This window comes from Cygnus olor, chromosome 4 (genome assembly GCF_009769625.2).
Source record: "Cygnus olor isolate bCygOlo1 chromosome 4, bCygOlo1.pri.v2, whole genome shotgun sequence".
Taxonomy (NCBI): Eukaryota; Metazoa; Chordata; class Aves; order Anseriformes; family Anatidae; genus Cygnus; species Cygnus olor.
In genome coordinates, this window is record NC_049172.1 from 46,522,239 (window position 1) to 46,547,986 (window position 25,748).

The 25,748-nt window shown below is 42.2% G+C and overlaps 1 protein-coding gene across 2 annotated transcripts in view; it reads right to left on the reverse strand.

The window, feature by feature from the left end:
• CFAP299 (cilia and flagella associated protein 299) overlaps window positions 1–25,748 on the reverse strand; it is a 191,827-nt gene that overhangs the window by 16,253 nt on the left and 149,826 nt on the right. For both annotated transcript variants that reach the window (XM_040555849.1, XM_040555850.1), the window contains exon 3: window positions 15,705–15,847. In XM_040555849.1, coding sequence (XP_040411783.1) covers window positions 15,705–15,847 — 143 coding nt within the window. The remainder of the gene's footprint in view (window positions 1–15,704; window positions 15,848–25,748) is intronic.

Here is a 25,748-nt window from a genome sequence, read left to right on the forward strand (position 1 = left end):
AGAAAAAGGCACTGTCTGGTTTCTTTGCTACTAAAGGTTTGATAAAACTCATTACTAAACACATTTCCACTATTGGTGTGATGTACATCAACATATAGTTTGAGTGGCTCAAATCCGCTTAATGATTGAGAACACTTTTTTTTTTTAATGTTTTCAAAACACATACTATTGATCTGGGAGTCTGACACAATTAATTTAAATGTACGTTTAGCAACAGAGCAAAGAGATGACAGGGCATCAGGCAGATCAGGCAGGCAACCTTTATATTTCAGTGCAAACAAGGCGGCAGAGCTGTGATACGAATAAAGCAAAATGGCATACAGAGTATTCACATTCCTTATCTCTTCTCCACAATAGAGCCATAGTTTGTAATCTGACTGCAAAGCCCAAGCACATGAGACACACATGCAGAACTAGATAGTCAAATGCTGTCATCTACTGTCACATTAAAATGAGAAACAGTCTATAACCAGAACCTCTTTGAAATCTGGAGGGATAAAAAGGATGTAGGCCCCAGTTCCCGAAACTACATTAAACACATTGAATACAATGGGACTACACAGCGCACTGCAAGCTGTGCATATGCTTGGGTTGGAAAAAGCATTCCAGGAAGAGGCTGTATGAATTGGAAGAGGGTGTAAGTGTTCCAATAGGCAGTGAGAGAAGAAGGAAAAAGAGACTCAAGCTGCAGGAGAACTTCATGTGTTTGAAGGCTGCCGGGTACGTGAATAAACAGGGCAAGTGGTCTGAAAGCATCTGCTGGGTCTTGCAGGTGAGAGGACAGATCACGGACCTGATGTGATGGAGGGAGGGAGCCAATAAAAAGAGCCACGGAGTGAGTGAGTGAGCTGGCCTTGGTAACTGTTACTCACATTAGCTGCAAACCACCTGAGGTTATTTGAATCACAGAAAGCGAACAAAGTACAACTCCTTACAAAAAATAAGAGCACATACTCCCAACAGGATAAAACCAATACTTTTGACTACTGAGGCTATACTTTTCAAATCTGTTCCAAAAAAGACATCTTAGATAAACACCTGACAGCATGAATGTTACACATTTCTGTAAGATTTGAGGAATCAGATATCCAGAAAGTGTATGCCTAACAAGGTAGTTTCAAAGACTACATAATCCTCAGCTCCTTAAAGAACAGGCCTACTGAACAAGCTAAAGCAGTGAGAATCACTCTCCTTGCTCACCTTCAATATGCAGGTGTAGAGAGGATATTACTGCCATACTACAGATAAAGAAGAACCACAACAACCTCCTCAGAAAGCTACAACTTAGAAGCAATACTTTTCTTGCTTATATTCACGAACTGCTTACCCTTCTACTCACAGAGCACAGAAGGGGTGTGCTTGACTCTTTTTGCATATGTCCATCAAAATGTACAAATACATAGGATTGAGGGTATCATAATACTGAAAATCTGAAACTATGAAAATCATTCAATACAAAAAGAACAGTGGCACTAGATGGCTAAGATGCCCCAAATCCTACACAGCTTTAATTGGACATTGCTATGTGACTGCGTTGACTTTCAAAATCGTTTACTGCTTAATTTCACTAACTTTCTGACAGAGCATCAGCTTGGAACTCTGTAAAATCATATCTTTTACAGGAGATACTCACCCTAGAATTAGACATCATAAGATAATCATAAGTTATAACAAAAAAATCAGTTTCAGTTTCCAGTTTTGCTTCAGTTTGAAGCAGTTTGCTTCAAAAACCTACTGCATCTGATAGCATCAAATTGGCTCATGTTAAGGCTGTAAAACTAACCCCCCTGGAATCAAGGGGACATCTTCTCCCAGGGCTGCTGTGCTGCACAGCTCCTCGTTAAGGTCTGACACAACTTCAAAAGATGATGGAAAGTTCTTTCCCTACAGTCTCTCGCATACTGCTGATGCTTACAGTTTCCTGAAACACAAAACTTTAAACATATTTGTTGAAAAATAAAATGGCAGTTATCATCATAGATGGCTACTAATGCTCATGGAAAAAAAAAAAAAAGAAAGAACAATTTAACTGATGGATATAGGAAATAAAATCTGAAAAATTCATTAATGTTACAGCAATGGCAAATTGGCTCTGAGGCATCTAGCTGAGACACTGGTCAGTGTCAAACAGCAGCACTGTTAGGAAAACAGACTTGACAGAATTTATATATAAGTGCAACGATCAAAAACCAGAGATAGAAAAAAAAACAGGAATAACGATCCCAGTTCTTCAATAACGTATGGACGATTTTCACAGGTCAAAAGACATCATTTTTGGTGTTACTTCAAAATGAAAGCATTGTAAGCGGGGAGCATCAAGCCAATGGTTTGAACTTGCCCAAACGTGGCAAGAAAGATATACTAATTACCAGGGAAAACATTAGCATAGCAATAAGTAGAAGGAAATGTCATGTTAAGCCTGAAGTGTAGATGAATATTTCCTGGAGACTGGCTCTGTTCCCTCATCAGTTTGATAATACAAAAAGATTGATATTTTTAATTTTTGTCCCATGTTTATCACTTTTCCATTTTTTAAGAAACACTCTAAAGAACAGAGTGGAGTGGTTTTGCACCATTCAGAGAACAGGAGTGAATCCCATCTCCTGTGAGTCCTCCAAGACCAAGACGCTTTCACGTTTGGAAAAGACTGCAATTCTAAGAAAAAGAAAATCAAAAATGAAACAGCCTTGGTCTCAGTCAGGTCGAGAACAAAGCTTCAGTGAGAGCAGCCTCAAATGCTGCTTACAAGTCTGCACGTAACATGCATAAAACCCTCCTCTTTGCCTTTTTGACCAAAGCATTTTTCTTCCTTTATAAAAGAATATTCAGAATGGCCTTTTTGCAAATCTGGGAAGTTCTCTCTCACGTGGAAGCAATGCAAGAAGTCTCGTGCAAGTATTTGTAGTTTGCTCCACAGCATAAAAACAGAGACAGCAAAGTCTTTTCCGTACTTCTCAAAATAACATGTCCATAAAGTTCCTTGAGAGCTACAGTAAGATTATTTTGATTTTAACTAACAGGTAGGTAACGACATTTGTAAGACTGCAAGAAAACACAAAAACTGTCATCCAACACAAAAGGGGATTAAGCGACAAGGGGAATAGCCAAAAGGTTACAATGACGTTGCATTCTCCTGCCAAGCAGAACAGGCAGCTATGTTACAAACTGTGATAGACAAAAGAGGGAGACCAGAACTTGGCAAAACAATGATTTAAAAAAAAAAAAAGTGTTCAAGGAACATCTCTCTTTGAAGACAGTATGTGTGGGGTGTACACATGGGAAAAAAAAAATTAATTATTCCCCGAAACACCGCAACAGCACAATGGTTTTACAGTGGAAAAAAATTGATTTATAGCAGATTAATTACCTTCTAGCAGTTTAAAATTAAAAAGGATAGATAAGTTGTTCCCCTCCTTAATGTTTTGAGCTAGATTCTCAAATATTATGATTTATAGCTGATGTAATCATTGTTTTTCCACATCTGCTCCATGGAGTTGAATATTTTAGAGTACTGGAATTATGTTTGTGCTGTATATAGAACAGAATATTGTCATGTCCAACAGCAAGAAAAAGGGTTACTCTCAACTGGAATTTGACAATACATTCAGGTTCCTATGCACTCAACCAGAGCTATATGCTACCACAACTCCTGCCTCTTACACATGTTTTAAGAATTTTTACCAGTCCTCTTCAAGACAGAATTTCACAAGTCCAGAGCACAATGTAATCCATGCTATGCTTCACTTTTTTTTTTTTTCTGTAAAACTTTCATTTTACAATAACCACTGCCACACGCATCTCTTGATGTGCACGCCTTTCCAGGCACGTATCCATATTTAAATGCAAATGTGAGCATAGTGGAAAATCACCGTACAATTACAGACAGAATCCTACCAACACCCACCCACTGAACACACGCAAAGGCTCTCAGGGGAAACTGCAGGCGCCCTGGCGAATTGCAGCCCAGAGCAGCAGTGGCCCAAGCTGACTGCGACCAAACCCTGTCCCAGCCCCAAGTGTCCCCATGTCCCACTGCCGGCTCAAGGATGTCCCTGTCCCCGTGCCTGCCGATGAGGGAGGGGCCTTCCATGGCTAAGGCCCCCACCATGGTGCTCTGCCCGTCCTTCCCCGTCTGTCTATGGGGTCATCGTAGGCAATGCCCATGAGACAAACGCAGCAGTGGCATGTGCAGACTGTGCCTCTCCTCTCAAACATGTAGGTCTGAAGCCACACAGGAAATCACAGATCAAAACTAGCACTCTCACCCTTTATCCCTGCCTCGCTGCTCATTATCAAGACATTGTCTGCTTACCTGAGAGGTCTGATTAATCATTTGTGGGTTTGCCATATGAAGTATCAACTGTGAAAATTCTGACTTTTCTCTATCAGTTTCAGGCTGAAAACATCGGGATTATATGTCATAACATCATATGATGTGGGATTGTATGATGTGAGAAATCTTTTGAACGTTCCCTTCCAACAGAATGTGTCTCTCCTTACCTAACTCTACTACATGTTTTGAGCAGTTTTGATTAACTCCTGGGAGCATTAAGAACAGAAGAATTACCTTTCCTTCCCCACCTTAACTGCTAGCCCATGTTTCTCCCAGCCCTTCTCCTGCTGTTCTTCAGGAAATATTTTCAGTGTGGTTACAACATGTGTGATCTGCCTGTGTGGAGAAGGCCATAAATCCATATTACCAAATGTTTATCTGAGCTTTTGAACATCTTGGAGAGTGTGGTATCAGTATACCGCAAACCTCAGGGTATACCAGCACAGGAGAGGGAGCTGGCCAGATACCATGTCATTACAAAGAACATTTTGATCTGGGGATGTAATGAGAAGCAGGTCTGCAGGAAGGTTTCCTCGGTGGCAGTTCCAGTGTGTAGGCGCAGGTGCACTACCCAGACAGAGCGCTGAAACAATGCATTTCTGGCATAGCAAGGACTCCAGCTTGGCTCGACACTTGCAGCTTTCACATCCAAACCTTGTTACTAGATCAGCCTGGAATGTCATTCTAAATCCACGGTCTCCAGGCATTAATCAAGAAAGGGGGCCGGCAGGAGGGGGGATAGCCTATTTAAGGCTTGTAGTAAGGGAAAAACATGTCCTCCAAAAATGCCGTATCAGTGAAAGGAATTAAGTCACTTTCCTAGCTCGTGGTCATTTTCAGAGACATAATAAATATAACCTGGGGGACCCATACAGTACCTGCAGTTAAGTTGTCATCATGTGCAGATGGATGGTATCTTTACTATAGCAGTGCATTACATTATTTCCTTAAATTGCTCTCACACTGCAGCCCCTGGAAAAGCACCAAAAGAATTTACTGGGGCTGGGAGACTCAGATTGCACTCCGCAAGCCCCAGTGGGCTCACTTGGAAAAAGCATGGGAACTCCCTGCCACTTGGCCATTAAGCCCAGGATAAAAGGGAAGGAGAAAAGCTGTGAGCACTGCGCTGGGTGGCCGCCGTGACCCAAGCTGCAAGCTCTGCAGCCAGGGAGGGCTGCACCAAAAGGACACTGCGTCACCCCTGCCACGGCTCGGCATCAGGGAGTGCACGAGGGGGCCTTGACCTTGAAGGGTCTGGTTCCCGTGGAAAGCGCAACACAAGGAGGTGTTATGGGGCTTCCCGGAGGAATGCCCAGTTCTGAGAGCTCCTGGGAAGCGTCTGGGAGCGACAGGGGAAAAGGAGGCAGGGAGACACCAGGAAATTCAGAGAGCACCAAGACTGGGATGGGATTTAAACAAAACTAAAGAAGAGGACAACAAGTCAGACACTTCCTACATGGAGGAACAGACAGGAGGCGCGCTGGATGACAGAAAAAAAAAACAAACAACTTGCCACAAAGGACATGACACTCCTTTTAATGCCCACAGCTCTCTGCATCTGAGGCCCATTATTCCTCCTTAGAATATACCCTGCTGGCACAAAGCAAGCTGCCCTGTCTCGAAGTGGATGAGGCCTGAGCACAGCACTCGAGTTTTCTCCTGAAGGCTGGTGGACTCATCAACCAGACTTCCATCTGCTCTCTGTAAACATCAGTGCCTTAGGGATATTTTGAAAATACAGTCACTATTGTGTGCCCTATAAAGATTTTCACAGACATAAATATGAACTCTGTAGTGCAAACAAACAAAAAAAGATTGTTCCCCCCCCTTATTTTTTTTTTTTGAAAGAAATCAACAGACCCACAGAGAAATATAATATTTATCCACACAAATCTCTGCTACAGGCCAGGAATTTGGTTTCTTTACCTTCCCAATACCCCTCGAGAGATACAGCTTTAAAGCTGAGAAGTGCTGCAATTCAGCGGCACGCCAAGTGGTACAGGCAGCATATGCTGCTTTTTAAGTATGTATTCCTTTTTAAGAATAGTTGCAGAAGCAAAAAGATTAACTGGCATCTTGCAGGAGAAAAGACAGGTATGTGGCATCATGGTAATCCAGAAATAAGGGAGAACACAGTGACACTGAACAACAACTTTTAACTGGAAATACTTTTTTGTACGCGATAAAATTACTTGCAGACCTCAGCCTCAGCACAGGAGATAAGTAGGTTCAGTTTAGGGTACTGAGGAATTTTTCAGCCAAATGTTTATTTCAAGACCCTGATTGCTCAGACCTCACCAAGGATGTGGGAAATCCAGTTGCATATCCATCCTTCATCAGATATTTAATTACTGGCATAACTCTGACAGGAGAGCTTGAAAAACGCAGCCACAAAAGCCAATAATGACTGAGTTATTCGGAGCTCGTTAGGGGTTGTCTCTCCCTGTTCCTTTCCCCCTCTCTTTTTCCATCCTGAACATTTTAAATACACTAGGTCTTTCCCAAAGCGGAGTTTTGGAAGTTTTAGGGCAAGCTTTTTCCGAGGAGGTAAAATAGATGCCTCTACAGATCCCCCCTTTGGTATTAGTTCTGGTTCCTGGAAGATAACTATCAAGAAATGACCTCAGGTCTCCTAGGCCTAGGCCAGGCACGGGTATGGGCAGTCTATCACGGGCTGAGGCTTCACGCCGCTGAGCACAGGGAGAAACAGTGCTTATGGTGAGACTCAGCGATCAGCAAGCTGGACTTCACCCTTGCCAGCCACAAGTGCCCAGCTTTACCTACAGCAGCTAGCAGTCCAGGCAATACCTGTTATTTATTAATGCAGCACAGAAGGATTTTACCATACTTTTCATTAGGGCTTAGCTGGCAAAGAAAGCACTAAAGAAAGTACTAGTTATTCCCTACAACCACCCATTAAGAAATCTGGACATACCGACTTCAGCCACAGCTATTTCCTTGTCTAACTAAAAGGAAAACGTGGTTTCTCAGACACCGATGCATGGCAAAAATCACACTGCCTCATGATCGCCGCATGGCACTTGGGCTGACATTTACAGGACAGCCAGCCGAAAGCACCAGATTTCCAGAAGAGTACTCACAGAACCAGGGGGCACCGCAGTGTCACAACAAGCACTCCGTCTGTGTGCTTCACTGACAAGCAACACCAGATCTGGCACTGCAGCCCAAACCAGAGCTGTTCTTGTGGAGTCCGAGCAGATTTGTCTCGGCTGCATTGTGACAGCCCAACCTGTTGCTTTGGGTTGGTGGGCTGCCTGACTCTTCTCCCTCTCCCACCACACTTCATATACTCTTCTTTCTGGCATAATTTTCCAATAAGCAATACAACTAATGACACACACAGCAGTTAACTTAAACGATTCCTAATATCTTATGTGCAAACACATTCAGTAATAATTGCAGCCCCAATCGAGGCGCCTTAGTCAGTTTTCTTTCTTACAAATGCATGTAAATGTATGCTTTAAGAGTTTTTCTAAGTACTGAAGTGAATGAAGTGATCGTGCCCTTTACTTAGGACCTAACCCACCAGCTGTTATTGTTCCTACAATTATTAGTTACACCGCAGTCATGCCAGGGAGCCCGTTCTGGTTGGCACCTTGGAGGGGCCTTTCGAAAGGCAGCCTGAAAGGGCTAGACATGTTTTCCACGCATGAGACGTGGCCGGGTTTGCAGCACGCTGGCTGGCAGATCTTAAGCAAACAACGGAACGATTTAGAAGAGCTTGATAAAAACCAGCCCGACAGCACCAGCACATATCTATTGTCAGCATCACAAAGATTAATTCAGTATCATTTCTGGTCCACATTAAGAGAGAACTGAGGCTTGTGGGAAGATACATGGCTATCTGGTGAGGCAAGATATATGGTATTGGATCTCGTGACCTGCAGAGCTCCCTTTGAATGAGCGAATACACGGAGGAGTGCTGCAAGATTGTTCCCTTCATTTTCAGAAAATCAGCAAGAGGCAGAGAGCTATCATGTTTAGGTCTGATCTCCTTATGCATCTGTCTGTGCATCATAACACTGTCTTCATGCAAGTAAACAGCCGTGAATCATTTCTGCCTCTCAAATTACACATGGAAGCTTTAACCCAAATCACTTTCCAAAAAAGCACGTGGCCAATTTGTGTTTTCCGAGTGGGTTTTCCTACTCTTCCCTTCTTTTGCGTGGTAGGACTGCATGGACATAGAAAGCTAGACAGCCCTTCCCAACCACTGAAAATTTTTCTTTCAAAGATTTTATTAATTTGCATTTTCCATTTCCTATTTCAAAGGAAAGGTAGCCTGCTCAAAGCTGTAAAAAGACAACCTTTTCCCTTAAGAGACTTCATCTTTCTTAAGGGACTAAAGTTTCAATTGAAAAAAGAAAAAGGGGGAGAAATTAAAAGTGAAAGAAGCAATATTTGGCAATATTTGATGTATTTAAGTATAAGCCAGATGTGGAAGTATACATCTCCAAATTAAACATTTACTGAGTTGGCAGCAATGGAATTTTCTTCTCACACATGCAAACGTCAAGTCTGAATGTAGTCTAATTTCTACCTATGTGTCTACCTGCCACTTGCTCCCTGATGCCTCGTATAGCTAAGCAGCAGTTAAGATTTACCCCCCGTACTTCTGCACAGCCCCTTCTCCTCTCGGCACAATAGCATCATTTTATCTCTAAACAGTTTAAGGCTGTGATGAAACATCATAACCGTGAGACAGCAACATGCATGAATTGGATTCAAAGGGGTGACTGGTTTTCTGAAGCCCTGGGAGGGACATAAGGACTACTAAAAGCAACAATAGCTGTAGGTACTGAAAATCTTAAAAAAAATAAAAATAAACAATTCAGGCCATGCTATTTGTGAGTCATAATATAAAGACACATATGTGATGAACACTATTACACAAGGAAAGGACTCAAGAGTTGCAGATAAACACTGGGGGGAACACTTTTCCCCCGTGTGGCTAAAGGGCTCCAGCCGACACATCTGTGGTGACAGGGGGTTCATTTTAATTTGGGTTCCCTACTTTCACACCCTTTGTCATTCGTTTTCCCATAGTATCAACAGCATTTGGCTTAGTATTACCTAGAGAGCAGGCAACAAACACAGAAAGCAGTTGTAATCAAAGAAGCAGATGGGTCTGTAAGCATGAAGTATGGTGACAAAGAACTGACCCCCCCCCCCCCCATACCTACTTTTTGTGAAGGACAAAAAAAAGTATTGCTCTCATCAAATTCTTTGAGATGAGTATCTCTTTTCTAAGGGACCCAACAGAACTTATTCTATCAGTCAGCAACATCCTTACAAAAATGAAATGTCAAGGAGATTTTTTTTTCCAACCTTGAGTTATTTTACACTCTAAAATCACTAGCAGTATGGTAATCCCTGCTAATCAGGGGCCTGATTCTAATCCTTTTTGAGATTGGTGACTGCACGTTTTGGAAACTCAAGATGTTTTCACCTGTTTTCCCCAAACAAATTTTGGATTTAACTCATGTTCAATATCCATAGCACCCAATCGTTAGTGACACTAATGAGCTTTTGATTTGCAGGATTCCAACACTATTGAGAACCTGACATCTTTTGCATTATCTATGATAGCTGGAGAGTGGCCTGTCAAACGCAATGAATGGGGCCAGCAGACGTACACCAGGAATGGGTTACCAGAAGGCTTCCCTTTCAGAGCCACCTGAAGTAAAAACACCACTGGGCAATCATAGACATGGCTGACTGTGGATTTTTAAATTCAAGGACAACCTCCTGTTTTATTTGGAAAACAAAACAAAAAGCACAAAACAAAACAAACATACCCAAACCCTCACCAAGAAAACACCCAAATATAAATACAGCCTGTTTTCCTCCTGTATCCATTCAACATCCTGCTCCCCAAAGGTGGAAGGAGATGCACAAGAAGAGGTGTCACCAAAGACAGGTGCCCGCTACCTGCTGTACACGACCTGCTCCTAACTCGAGCTGGTTTAATCGATCATTTTGCAGGCAGCCTGAGACTGCAGCCTCAGAGCACGTCCTGGCTGGGGAGAAACAACAGCCAGTAGCATCAGGCCAGATTCTGGGATTACCACAGCCCCTGCATGTGGATCCCCAACTGGGGTGCAGCAGGAGTTTGGCTCTGCCTTGCCACCTGCTCCCCAAGGCAGGAGAAGCTTTGAACATCTTCTGCCTGGCACCACAGGACTGCCCATGGTGGAATGTGTGAAGTGCATCTCCCTCCCTCTCCGCTCTTGCCAGGGCAAGAAGGGTCGAAGCTGCGCTCCTCTGTAAACTGCTCTCAGATCTGTGGGGTACAGCAGGGAAGGGAGATGTTGCTTCACGCCCCGTGCTTGGGAACGTCTTGCTGGCCATGATCTGGCTTACAGGTCTTTACAGATTAACAGATGGTATCTTGGTATATACCTGACAATAAAATGGGAGGGAATTCCAACCCCATCTAATATATGGCTGCCAAACGCTACGCCCACTCGTAGCCAAAACAGACCACAGTTGAACTGCAAGAAAAGAAGGGCAGAAGCTGATGGGATGGTTCTTGCCAATAGCAAAGAACAACACGCCGCATCTGAAAGTACCGGTGTGTCATGATGCACTCCTATCGCAGGCGAGGTGTATCACCACAAAGCCCTGAATGCCGGACCTCCCAGGCTCAAGCTGGTGCATGCTGGGGCCAAAACCAAACAAGTTTCAGTTCTGATGAGATAAGTAAGTGATTTCAGACCATTACTTCAGGGAAAAATCTAGGACTCTTGTTCTACAATAAATGGCTCCTTATCCGGATCTGTTTTAGAAAAGACTGAGTGAACTAGTAAGAAGAAATGAAAACACTGCAACCACAAGCTAGACGTGAAGATAAAACACTAGAGAATACAATATCATACATACCATATTTATCACAGTGCCACAGAAAATTAACAAAAACCCAGGGCAGGAGTTCACACAAAATCAGGATAGCACGATTCTACTGCAAGACGTGAATTTCATCCTCCTTCACAAACAGAACTGAGAGAGCTGCTCAAAGTACAGCTGAACAGACAAAAGGCAGCCCAAACTTTGTCTTTTGCCGTGCTTCTTCATTCAGCAGACTTTTTTTGGTACTGTTCCACGGAGCGAACATTCTCCATTTTCTTTGAACAAATTGTATTACACTTGTTTCTCATCAGATTACATAAATTAGCTGAGAAGGAATGGATTCAATTACAGTCCAGATTCCAGACCTCTTAAGAGCTTACTGCCTAACACATTCCTTTCATTTAATAAACTGGAACCAAATGAGGATTATATCATATAAATAATACTCCCTTGATAGGTCAATGCAATAAAATGGCAAAAATACTCAGAGGAACCACGTAGATCAAATACAAGAGCCTCTGATATTACCCACAGGATTTAAAATATGAACCCCACATAAACCTAATTGTTCAGTATTTTTAAGCTGTACTGCGAGCAAGAACCTGATTCAGGGGATACCTAAGACCGAGCTTAATATCTTCTGACAGTTAATATCTTCTGACAGCGTCAAACAGCTAATTAAAAAACGTGTTGCAGCAAAGTATTGATTTCTGTATTTAAAAGATAATTTGATAGCTTTGCACAAGATACTAGCCTCTCCTGCAAAATCCAAGATTTACACATCAATCTCCCAACTGACTAAAAGTAAATACAACCAAGAGCAAGGGCTTTGGAAAGGTCTGAGTGAGGCAATTTCCCAAACTGAATTGTTCTTTAAGAAGGAAGGCAGCATTTTGGAACAACTTAAGCTGATATAATGAATTTAGGAACAACCCTTCTCAACTGAAACACTCATCCATTCTTTCAGCTTAGGAAATAAATCTGCCCTCTACACTAGGACATTTTTATATCTGCCTAAACGTATAAGTATCTGGGGAAGGAAAATGTGATGAAAAGAGGCTCATTAAGAAACTCAAAGGCTGAGGTCACAGAACTATACATACAGTCAAATTATCTCCATCGACAAACAGCATCTGACACATTTTGAAGAAGCATGGAGGAAAATAAAGAGGCAGAGGAACAAGGCTGCCAAGACAAGGATAACCATTAAATGTACAATTAGGTGTAAGAAAAATCTTTATAGATCACTGAAGAATGGCTGAAGACAGTTTTGATGACAGCCTAGGTAATCACAGCTTGTCTAACCCTAAAGCTGTATTTAATCTGACATACAAGTACAAATACAGCACCCAGCAGGTGAAGTTCCAATTTAGACTTATAGCAAGAAACAAGACATACTTATCTATTCAATAAAAAGGTTTACAGGAGACATGGTAAGTTCTCTGCCAACAGCAATTTTTAAATCATAACCTTATACCTTTCTAAACTAGTTGTCAATTATGCAGCCATGTAGTATATTCAAGACTTGCTAAACTTTATGGCATGCATTCTGCAGGAGACCAGCTCACAGAGTCCTTGCAGTTCTTTCTGGGCTTAAAATCTAGAAAATTTTAGACTGAGAAGAATTATAGGCTGTGCAATACACTGAATGGGTAATGCAGAACATATCAGTCACACAACAAAATCTAAAGTATGTTAATTAAAAAGCAATATTCCAACCAGAAAGAAAAGATTATAGAGAAGGCATGGGAATAGAAGGCACTTTCTGTGAAGAGATTTTTACCATTTTGCTTTAGAGAATGGATACAAATTTAGGCCCTTCTCTGCTGCTGTGGTTTGGAAAACAATCCAAACTTTTTATTTAAATTTTAGAGGGATCCAGGCTGGCATGCACTTTCATTACTATTACCACGGACAGCCTTGCATTTCAAAGCCTAGGTCAAAAATTGATCAATTTTTATACGGCATGCACAACACAGGCTAACAAACGAAATTAGCCTGCAGCATAGAGCTCAAGTTCAGCAAAGTTTAATCTTCTATTTAAACTTTTTCAGGGTCAAGTCAAAGTTAGAAGCCCCCACTTCTTCTGCCCATTGCTCTTCCAAAAGAAGCTGCTGGCCACCTAATGGCTAGGTGGGCCTCAATGTACCCACATGGATCCCTGCCTCTGCCTACCATTTTTGCCAACGAGGAATGAACGAGAAACAAGACAATATGCCAGAACCCTCAGCCTGCCCATTTCAGCTTACTTGACACCTCCAGAAAAGCCATCATCGAAATGTCTCTTGTAATAGACGTATTACAAATTAGCAGGAGAACTCAGCTTGGTGGCCAGGGAAGGTGGGCCTTTTGTCACATTCTGTACCACCTGCTGGGACCCTCCTGGGTTTGTGGATCTAAGAATGCTCCTCACACACGTGCTGAACTGTGACAGGCCAGGGGCACTCACTCGCAAGGGTTTGCAAATGTCTGACAAGAGCTCTGCACTCATTAGTTGAGTTTACATCAATTAAGTGGGGAATAGTGCTTAAAGGGAATTCACCAGTTTCAAACTTCTACGGTACCAGCTTTTGTCCTGGGCTTCCTCATACCTGTTCTCTGTCTGGCCAATAACATTCACAATGGTAACCACGAGAGACATGGCAGGAAAAAAGGTGCTGCTCCGAAGATACCTAACTGATGCAAAATGGGATGCTCGACAATACGTGTGAGCTATGGGCAACAGAAATGCATCACTATTAGAGATGTTCTCTGACAGGGTGAGGCCTGTATGAAAAGCCGTGTGTAGGATGCATCCAGAATCACATTATCTAACCACAAAGGTTTTTTCTTTGGCCAGTGTACCAATGTGCCAACATGTCCTGATCTATAGGTATACTTATATAGAGAGTTATACGTTTGTATACGAACCTCGTTAACTAGGCTGCATACATTCATACCTATATATAAATTAAACAGAGTGGTCTTCCTGGCACTGTGCATGCTTTATCTGAACTTCCCTCTACCTTCCACTGGTAAATTCAGATGCAGTTTTCCATGTGTTATATATGAGGCTGGTCAACTAGAATATAAGTTATGCCTTAACCCCCCCACCCCCAGCACATGCTTTAGTTTTTTTAACAGTAAAGTAAAATGAAGCTATATTCTACCCTTAGAAGGAATGAAAATACAAAACTGTTTATGAAGAGTTTGTAGTAGTTTTGACACAAGGGAGGAAAAAAGAGGTTGAAGCTTATATCAAATGAGACTTTTTCAATATAGAATAAGCAGGACTAAGCACAGCTCCTGGATATATCAGTGACATCTCTTTTCACATATGATGATAACATAAAAGGCTTATTTATGAGCCTCTAATAATATTCTAATATGTAGACAGGTCATAACATGCAAAGCAGACACAATGTTGTGTTCACTCTTGTTCTTAATTCAGTTATAAACACCAACGGACTGTTCATCACTGTGATTTAGAAGTGTAAAATTTGGAATTTTGCTTCACATCTCAGGCAACACTGAGAAATTTGTGTGCTTCTTTGCCTCATTACTGACATCTGCTGTACTGTAAATGAATGGCACAACCTCACCAATCCACTTGTTCCCTCCAACACTCTATCCTGAGCACCAGAATTTGACTTGAACAGCATGCGCAGTGATTTGCATTGCTTCCAAATAAATAATTTGCATTACAGAAAACCACTCTCAGAAATTTGAGAAAATGCAGTAATTTCTTCGTACTGGGCACCTTTTCACCAGGAGATAAGTAACAGCATATGGCATGGCAGCTAGCTGTTCACAGGTCTTACATTCTAGCACATGGGAAGAGAAGACTTCCATACTAATTCACAGCACTAGCTGAAATTTTTACAATTTCTTCCCCCGTTGCCAAGGACACCTGCTGCCTCACACACAGCTTTGGTGCCCAGGCCCCAGGCAGATCTCCGCTTTGCCACACCTCTTAAAATTGGCCTTCACGTACAGACGCGTGCAAGCATCTCTCACACGTATATCTCTTGGCACAATGGCACAGGATATATCTTAAAGAAAATACATTCTTCTGTTTAACAGCTTACTGATGGACTTTATCACTGATCATAGGTAACATACCACCATGAGACTTGTGCACGTGATCCCCTTTCAAAGCGAAGCATCCTCCCAAGGACTTCATGGAGAGCGGGGAAAGCTAGAGATGTTCTGGCAACTGCTGAGTGTAGTTATTTAGTCTGCCATGTCTCCATAAGTATGCTCTTACCCATTAAAGCACGTCACTATTTACAGGCTCCTCAGGGTACTGAAAGACGCAGAGACAGGCAACGGCTGTATCGTCCTTTTTAAGTTTTATTCTCTGAACTAAACAAATCTGTCAGGATCCTTCCTTTAAGCTGTTCTCTATAACTGATTCTGATCCAGTGCAAAACACTTTCACAGGCTCTCTTCCCACTCAAAATCATTTAAATCTCTCTCTCGCCTAAAAGCAAGTAAGTGGAAACAAAGTCAAGATAAATACCTCAGATCTGTTTTCCGAGGTAAAAGTCTCTTCTTCCCACTGAAGTAGGCTTCAAAATCATCTGTTGTCAGTCTGTATGCATAGTCGATGTATGCAGACACCTCCTGGTGACGAGAATTATAGTCACGAATGTAGATTATGGACTGAAAAACACAAAGAAGGCCACAAATGAAGGGTGGAGACATACATATGCACTCAGTTTTCTGTGTAAAAACACTTAGAAATGATATAAATATTTTCAGCTTCACCTGGGCCAGACTTCTGTTAAGACACTCCTGTTACAACGTATTATGGCATATTCTTAAGAGAAGCTAGGCAGAGTTGAAATGAAAATAAACATAGGTGCAGTATCATGCAATGTGCCCTTGTGTATTCCCCGTGCCTCCTGCTGCCACTCTGTGAGGGCAGAGATTTTCCATAGGTCCCTGGGCCATATCTGCCAGCCCTACGCAGACAACCCTAACACAGCTGAATGCCACAGGACACCTACCTTTCAGCAACAGAACTGAACGAAGGGTGTTTTTGTGTGACCACACTTCGGTGCTACTGTTCATGCTCTAATTACAGGATCAAAGCAGGTGAGAACGTTACTTATTTTGGGATGTGACTCTACAGCCGTGAAAAAGCTTTGCTTATTCAACTTAATATTCACAATGGATTTGTAGCTTTTCAGAAAGATGACAGACTAGAAATGGGTTACCACATATACACCTCTCTCACGCTATGATCAGGGAACAGAGCAGATCCCGTCAGCCCCCTCTCCTGCAAGACCACGCCTGTGCCATTTCACTCCTGACAGCTGATGAGTAGCAGAGCAAAAATGTGAGCATTCAAATACACACAAACAAACAGTGCTGCAAAGTCCATGCCTAGAAATACAGCCAACCAAAGCAGGATGGCTACAAGTAGGAGAACACAAAAAGAACAGATTTACCAGTCAAAAATTCACGCCTCTGTAAATTACCCAATTAGCTTTTGCACCTACACATGTCACCGCTGAATTGAAGGTGGCAGTAGGGCACCTGGAGGACAGCTATGCATTCAGCAGCAGTTCTGGCATGTTAGGGTCATAACACATGGAAGAATATAGTACATTGGCTCTCATGCTGCTGCTGAGATGCATGTCACAGGCAGAGGCACTGATGGGATGGCTTTCCACTGATGGGAAACCTTGTTTCCTATTTTCTCTGCACTCCTTCTGTGCTCCTTTACCTTTTAATTGCATTATTTTCCAGTGAAACAGAGAACAGCTTGGTAGAAGGTTCTTCACACACCTCCACAATGCAAAAAGCAAAGAAATGGTAGGATGAGTGTGGACTTACAAGACAGAAGAGTTCATGTATCCTGGGACCCGCATAAGAAAAAGTAAATGCTGAGAGGAGAGGTTAGTAGGTAGGTGAGTGATAAAAGTACGTCTTAGCTCTATGCCTGTTTGTTTTTACTCAACTGAAATCAGGTGATATTTCTTTTTTTGAATACAGGGGAAATGGAAACAATACCACATGGAACTCCTTCAAAAAGCATTCTTTATTTTAACAGCAGCAGATTTCTAGAGTGTAATGGTTTATCTGGCAAGCTGTTGTTATACTAAGACATACTTCCTTTTCCAATTTCACATTTAATTCCATCAAAACATGTGTTACTCATTTTGCAGTTTTGTACCATCGATTTGTTGATCTAAAGAGGCAGAAGAATCTCCTGCAATACATCTGACCATCTTGAAACATGTCTTCTCCATATTCTCAGCACGCCCCATTTTGAACAACCAATTTGTGTGTCTGGACAGCCTGGTAAAGACAGAGACGAGGCAATGAGAAAAAAAGACTGCCTCACACACCGCAAGGTGACCGTACGTTGTATCCAAGCTTCTGTAACAAAACTAGGGGTATGCTGTACATCTAAAGAACAGGATTCATCATCCTTCAAAAAAGTTAGTTTTAAATGAATACCTTGACTTGCATAGTATGATCCAATTGTTTGAAGAGCTGACAGATGTTACAGTATTTTTTGCAATATTAAACACAGGGTTATCTTTCAATGCTCTTCTGCTTATAAAATTTATCTCCTGAAGTAACGTTCACAAATTATCAGCTATAAATCAACACCAAACTACAGGCAAGCATACAGACTATCATCAAAATTGCTTTATGAACTCTAAGAAACCAACCAAAATATCTAAACAAAAATGTTTTATGTTAAAGGTATGCTTTTGAGGCCTCTTTCTCAGAACTAAAGGCCTTTGATCCTTCCATCCGTCAACATGGTTTCTCTTCTTTCCTCATCCATGATTCATTTCTAACCACCTATAAGCGTTCATTCATTAAACTATGAATCAGCTTGAATTTTCTTAAGATACTCTAAACTTGTCACGTCACACCTTTTTGCCTCAGAGAAGACTTGCACAAATTCACACTCTTCTCCCAAAATGATAAAGCTCTTGACTTAAAAATAACTTAAAGAGAAAATAAAAAATAACATTAAATCCATGAACAGGAAAATCTTCTCCTAAAAGTCATGCTGCTCCTCTTCTGATTTGTCTCTAATACAAGAAGCCCAGCTAAGTGTGGAGCTTGTGTTTTACATCCATCTGTAAGTTTTCAAGAACATATTGTATGGTGAAAGGTGGAACAGCTTTAATTTAAGATGAGGTTTGAAAGCTACACTTACATATAGCTTTTGGGCCTAAAACCAGAACGTGTTTACAACTGGGGTAAACTGACTTATGATTACAACAGTTTGGAACAAATTAGCAACATAGAGTTTCTTTTACTGCTTTTCTGATGAGAAACTAGAGGCGTACAGAAGTGCTGTTTCTAGTTGCACAAAGGATCAAGGAGTTCCTGTAGTTTCAATGGACTGAGGAGCAGACCTAATGCTGCCTTCAGCACTAGCACACAGGTGGGACTTGCTCAAAGCCACGCAGTTGTGCCTAATTGCTTCAGGCATAAATTTGGCTGGCAAGAGCCTGCACATCCCTACAGGAAACAGTGTTACTGATGCTTTTGAGAGAGCCACAGATAATTCTGGACACAGATAATGCTGGACACGAATGAAACCTGCATTTCGCTAGCGAGGAAATGCAAATGAGGGCATGTTCCTTTGCCATATGCAAGGGGGACACAAACCAACGGATTCAGAAAGCTTTGGCAGTATTCAGGGACTGTGACTCTGCCAGGAGAGCAAGCAATACATATTTCCTTCCAAAATTTAGACATGTCTCAAAAATGTTGCCACTCCACATAGAGTGAGTTCAGGTGTTACGCTCCCTCCAGTGCTGATGCTGGAAGAGGCAGCGGGAGAGGCACAGCTGGGGCCAGCAGACCAGGCAGTGTTAGTGGGTGAGAGAAGGGCTACTGGAAATGCTCTGACAGCTGCCTCTCACCAACGAGGGTTTTACCATGGAAAGGAAAATGCAATTTGCATCCTGCATATCCAAGTTCAAGGAGATTGTAAGAAAAAAGCTCTGACCTTTTGCAGGTGGCACGAAGAGAAGTTCAAACCCATAGAAAAGGGAGATGCAATATTTACAGAGGATAAATATAAATCTCTCCATATATTTATATAAATATACTTGTAATCATTTCCTATATTTATTTATTATACTTCATATATGTATATAAATATATCCCTCTCCCTGGTAGAGATGCTGAGGAGGTAGACGAAGTTCAGGATTGGAAAACCATGATTTGGAACATCCTACATAACATCCTACATTTCTCTGCTTATCCTTTTTGCTTCCATCTTCGGTGGTGTATTTTTACACCAAACAAATACTCTGTGATACCATTATTCCAAACCCTCTTGCATCTGCTGCTTCCTATAGACAAAAGCTGAAAATTCATAAGGAGCTGCACTTGGCTATGCTAAATATGGGGCCACTTTCTTCAGGAGCATAGGTATGTGATCCTTGGAAAAGGCTAATACCAACCTGTCATATTTCAAACCAGTTTAAAACAAACAAACAAGAAGCCACTGTGAATAACCAGTTCATTCAGGTATTTATTGATCTTTTCAACTACATGGACCATTTTTCCAATGCTATCTCCAGTTAGGAGATAGCATTGGAAATCAGGGAACTGATTTCCGGTCCCCTGGCCTGAAATCAGGTCCTGTGCTGCCAGTTCGAAGCGCTGCAAGTAGAGCCATTAGATGGGGATAAAGATGTAAAGAAATTCAACTTCTGGGTACTTCAAGCACAGGCAGAAACTCCAAGTAGTACAAATCCTACAGTGTTTAAATTTCAGTTCCATGTCTGTTTGTTTGTTTCCCCCCAAATTCTAGAGGCTCAGTTCATTTCAATAACTCTTTTGGAATTTTTTTCTGTACCAAACCTAAACTACAAAACTTTTGCAAGTTGTACACTATGGTACACACTGCTTCCTATAAATCCGTATACTGACAACTATTGCATGTACTGGGCAGGCCGCCTTGCTCATGGCACGCACCTGATTAATCACAAAGATCCTCTCCAGCCTCCTGCACACACTTTAATTTGAATAGCACCCTCAGGGCTGTTTCATCCAACTCATTCAAACCAATGAAACAGAACTGTGTGATCTGTGTGTCATGCTCCAGGTTCATGAAAGAAAAAAGGAAGAATTGAAAAGCTGCCCAGGCAAGAAAAATAAGAACACAGCTTTCCTTTGGCCACCATATCAATAAACACTGGGAACTCAATTCTCACATACATTAATATCATTACATACTGTTCAGGGAGTATAAAAGCATTTCGGAAGAGGCACAAACTACATTTACCCCTTGCTTACAGTTGGCTTATGCTTTGCTAGCACTCGTGTGGTTAAGAGTCGGGCCCACAACTGTGATGACTTCTGTGCTGAGTTTTCCTGGGTTTTGAAGCATGTTCTTCAAACTGCTTCAAAAGCTACTGAAATCTTCTGGTTAAAAGACAGGATCATGCAGCCATGAAGGCCTTCTGCCTTCATCTTTAGAGGAAACAAACTGCTCCATGCAGAATTTCCATGCAAAATCTGAGAAAATATTGTATGCTTGGGTCCGGTTCCATTTGCGAGTTTTCAAGTTATAAGAAAAAAATAATAAAAAACACCTGCCAATGATTCATTCCTATATACATTACTTCATGCACTGGAACATGCCTCCTAAAACTGGTTTTGATTCCCAGCAAGACTTCATCACGGACACCGAAATGCCAGGACTTGCCCATTATTTGGGGTATATTTGTATGCACTGGGAGACAGGTTCAATGTTCGGCAAAGACAGCACACCTGCTTCCACTGACATCTGCGAGCACTGATCAGACTTGCAGGGTCTGAGTAGAATTTGTTTGCATTTTTTCCTACCTTGTAAACACTGCCAGTGAGAATTACATTCCTCAGACTAGGCTAAATCTTGGCTCTTTAAGATGTTCCAAACCTGAAGGATTATTTCTCCCTGGCTAGAGCATCAGGCTAGGACCTGTGAGGAACAGGTACGAGTACCTGCCCCGGACTGCCATGCTGCAGGGACAGTCCAACCTGTGGTCTCGGTCCACTGCTGAGTAATGCTGCATATCAAAGAAGAGCTGAAAACCTCCTGAGAAGGGCCTCACCTCTGTGAGCACTGCCCATGGACAAGAAGGCTGTCCATCATTGTTTTAAAGGTGAAGCAGCAAACGAGCTCTTTGTGCTAGCAAAGGTTATAGCAAGGGCCAACACTGTTCAGAAGACCAACTAAATTCCTGAGGAGGGGAGAAAAACGACAGGCAATTTTTAGGGATTAGAGCTAAAAGGCAGACATCAGTTATCTTACAAGAACTTTTAGCTCTCCCTAAACCCTTGCCTTTCCTGCGTCCTTAAGGCAGAACACTGCTGCTCTTTAAGAGAACATTTTAATACAGACTTTTCTTTAAGCACTTCTCTAGCACTTCTCTAACTGTCTTTAAGCACATCCTAAAGGCTAACAACAGCAGGTTTCTAACTGCATCCCAGGGCTTTGCTGGCCTAGGACCTACAAGATGGCAAATTAAGTGGAGCATGCCATGATTCACCTTACTTTGAAACTCTTGCAATGCACACACACTGGAGTTCAATGTAGCTGAGCAGACAGAATATGTGGGAATATAAAGAGACCAGCCTGCTGTCTGGTGAAACAGTCTTGTAACGTAAGTGCTTTAAAAGCACGCCAACCTGAAGGTAGCTGACGGGAAAGTAAAGACTGACAATATTTAGGAGTCAATTACTAAGCCACCGAGGAAGCACTTTTCATGTGGACAATATCACAGGTGGGGACCCAGGGGCCCGAGCACAATTAGGCTGGAGGGGACAGGCGTAAAACACATTACCAGTTAAAATATATTTTTAACGAGCAGCAATTTATTTTTGTTGTGTCGTGTTTGGCCTTATTTGCCACCCGCAGATCATGTTACGTCTAATAGAAATACCAGTGGGCAACAGTAGTCAGAGAAAGGACCTCACCTCTGTATCTTTAAAACAGGTGCTATTCTCATTTCTGCTTTGCAAGTAGGAATAAATTGCTGACCTGGTCTCTGGGCCAGCCGGGAGTGAAAACAGTGTAAAACATAAGCTTGTAGGTTGGGACTTTATCTCTTGCACAATTTGATTTTGGGTGGAGAGAAAGGGAGGAGGACTAGCGCAGAAATTTTCCTTTTAGCAGAGACATTGAGCCACCCCTAAAACAAGCCTAGAATGTGCTGTGTGCACATTCCCACGTTTTCAGCTGGGAATACCATTGTCTTGCTGATGCTAATTTTGAAACATTTATAGAACTTGCAATACATCTGAAATTACTTCAGTTTCCTTCTCCAATGCTCAAACACACCAAGCAGGCTTTTGGAATACATACGCCTTTTACCTACCTCTTCCTGCAAAGAAAAAGAAAAAAAATGTGCTTAAGAGAAAGCACAGAATCACAGCAGCCTTTAGGCTGCTTTCTTCTCATTTACCTAAAATGAGCATGATGTAGACTAAAGGTAAAAGTAAATAAATAAATAAAAAAGAGGTGATTTTAACAGACAATCAATTGACCTGGGACACCAGGACATTCAAAAGTACTCTTTGATATTTTTTGTTAGCAGAAACACTCAGACAACAACTTAGCTGTAATATAAAGCAACTTGTACTCTACCTTGTGTCAAATGACAGAACTCTTGTGGTTCACAGGGACCTACTTCATACTGGTGTTGCAGGAGTAAGACAGAGAGCAGGCCCTACAGATGCTAAAATTATTACTCGATACTACAGTTCTCAGACACAGTTTAGCTTTCACTGAGGAAAGCAGAAGACCACTATGCTGAAGGATTTCAGGCTTCTATTAGCAACCACCTGCATTCTGTGTGTTTACGTGCCAGGTGAAGGGCATCAGAAGCAGTACTTGGGATTTTCAGTGCCAAGACACCTGGTAAAGATCCTGAGAATGGGGCTGTTCTCAGCTGTAGGGTGCTCAAGTCTAGATGCAACCCCAGCTCTCTGCACACAGCCTGCACTAACTGTTCTTCAGAGCTTAGCAGCCAGAGGACATTTAAAAAAAAAAAAGTGGCCAACTTCTTACGATATTTGAATTAGGAACTGAGATCAGAAAAACACGGTTCTCTGTTTCAAGGGCTGACTTATTTGAGAAGTTCAGACTATGAGTACTTAATATTTTCCCTTGGTACAAGTAGGCACCACCACATTTACGCTCTGATAGCAAGCCTTGTCCACTGTCATCATTCTGACAGCAGCAGCACTGCAGAGACAGCCAGAGGAGGGGCAGTTCGGCAGTTGTGCTGCCCAAGGTGACCGTACTTTTACCTGGAAATGACCATGCTCTTGGAGGTGTACCCAAATTCTTGCATACGCAGGGTCCCACGAACCACGTTGCTGGGCACGCGGTACCACTGCACGGCAGGCACCCAGACACGAGCCAACAGCCCCACTACAAAGTCTGCCTTGTTCAACAGCTCGCTGCGTTTCCCTCGTGTGCTTCTGGGCATATTTCAGAAACACAGGCACCGAGACGCATACACACACAATAACCTAACCAACGTTTTTTGAACCTGAGAAGCAGTGTTTGTGGGAAAGAATGGCTGGCCAAGAAGCAGATGTTCCGGCTTTCAACTCTTCAGAAAAAAAAAAAAAAAGAGAAAAATCTGGTTACCCTTCAGAAGAAGAAATGTTTGCTATGTATGTGAAACATGTGCTTCCCAGTCCCTTACTGTTAAGTGCTCAGCAGCTGCTCCAACTGGAAGAAGCTCTGTGGACTGTGAATTTGCTTATCTATGTAAACAGGGTGTTGCCTCAGTTTGAAAACAATATTCTGGCTGAGAACAGGCTGCCGAGAGTGTGAGTTTAGATTAATTCTCTTAGCATTAAAATAAAGGAGCTTATTAAAACCAGAAATGCATGCAGAACCTAAAATTCGCCCAGACACAGCAAAAACACCAGCTCTAGCAGTGAGAAGGTTGCCACAGCTTTTTGGTTCAACAAGTGCAGAACAATGCTTTTCCTGAAACAGGGGCACGAGCTCTGTGGTCAGCTGCTGCAGGTATTCTCGGAGCAGAATGGAGAGATGCAAGGAGCAATAGAAAGAGAAGTAGAAAGGCAGTTGTGTATATGTAATAGGTAGAGGAAAAAAAAAAAAAAAAAAAGGAAAGCCAGTGCAGGATGCTCCCATCCCACCTAAATTTATGTGTGGAGAGGGGGGGGGATTGCTTTTAAATTGAAACTTATCATAAGAGAGAACTGCAGGTATTTCAAGAAACCCTTCTGTGGAAGCAAGTTTTTCTTTACAACTACTGAAGAAACTACAAATCTCTCAGTAAATTCAGAAAACAAACAAACAAACACCGAATCAGCCCACAAAGAGAGAGATCTGAGGGAAGAAAACCCATGTTACAGAAGAACTGCTCACGCTCCCTTGAATGCAGACCCTGTTGAACCACATTCTCCGCTGAGGTGCTGGCTGCTTTGGGGAAAAGCACAACTTCACCGAGCCTCACTGTACTCCAGAGCAGGACACTGCATATCACCAGTCCAAGACCTGAACGATCCTACAGGAGGTGGAAAGGTTTTGTTCCAAACCTTTCCTTGCAGGGGAAAGGTTCGGAACCAAAGACCTGGAACAACAGGGAAAAATTTGGAAAAAGAGCCTTTGTTGATCAAAACCTTCTACAATGTTTCATCATTTTCAAAATAGCAGCCTTTAAAATCATTTTGGTAAATCAAACTGCCTTGAAGGTGATTCCCTAATGATATCTACCAAAATTCCTGGACAGTCTCTCTGTTTTCTCAGTATTGGCCCCATAGCTGAGATTTGCTTGCACTGAACTTTCACCAGCTCTTGTTTTCCTCAGCTCAATGCCTTTTTTCCCCTCAGCATTTCAGTACCAACGTTCAGTTTAATACTGAAACAAATGTGAAGGAAAAAGGCACTATTACCTTTGCTTCTTGTTTCACTTAAAATACATCAGCTTAGAGTGCGTACAATAGCCACATCTTTTATTGTCAGTAGCAAGTAATCGTCTTTTGCACATCAAGAATCATATATCTTATGTGTACACACCCAGATTACCAGTACAGCTAATGCAGCATCATAACATTAACAGCGATCTTGAAGTTGTATGAGAAGTGTCCTTACTCCTGCACCTAAAGCAATCTCCTACCAAGCATGTACAAGCACCAGACCTACAAGGAGGCACAAAAGCAAAAACATCACTTGTTGCACAGGATTTGCTACATGATGGTAAAAGCAGTGATCCGGTCCTGGGAAAGCTCTGTCCTCGGGTCACAAAAGCAGAAAACACTCAGACTAAAGTCCCTCAAAATCTCTTCCTGTCTCTGGAGGGACCAGCAACAGACGCCTGGGAAAATGCAGAAGAAGAGGGCAGGTGTGTAACGCTGCTTCCCCACTGCAGCACCCTGAACCCCTCCAGCCACCAGCTCAAGCATTTCCAGAACCAATGATCTGTAAAAAATAGGCTGTTGGTTTTTTTTTTTTGATTAAATCTTCCCCGTGAGCTAGAGGACGCATGATGCATCAGACAACAGAAACTACTGCAAGAAACTGACAATAAGGTTAGTTCAGCGTTTG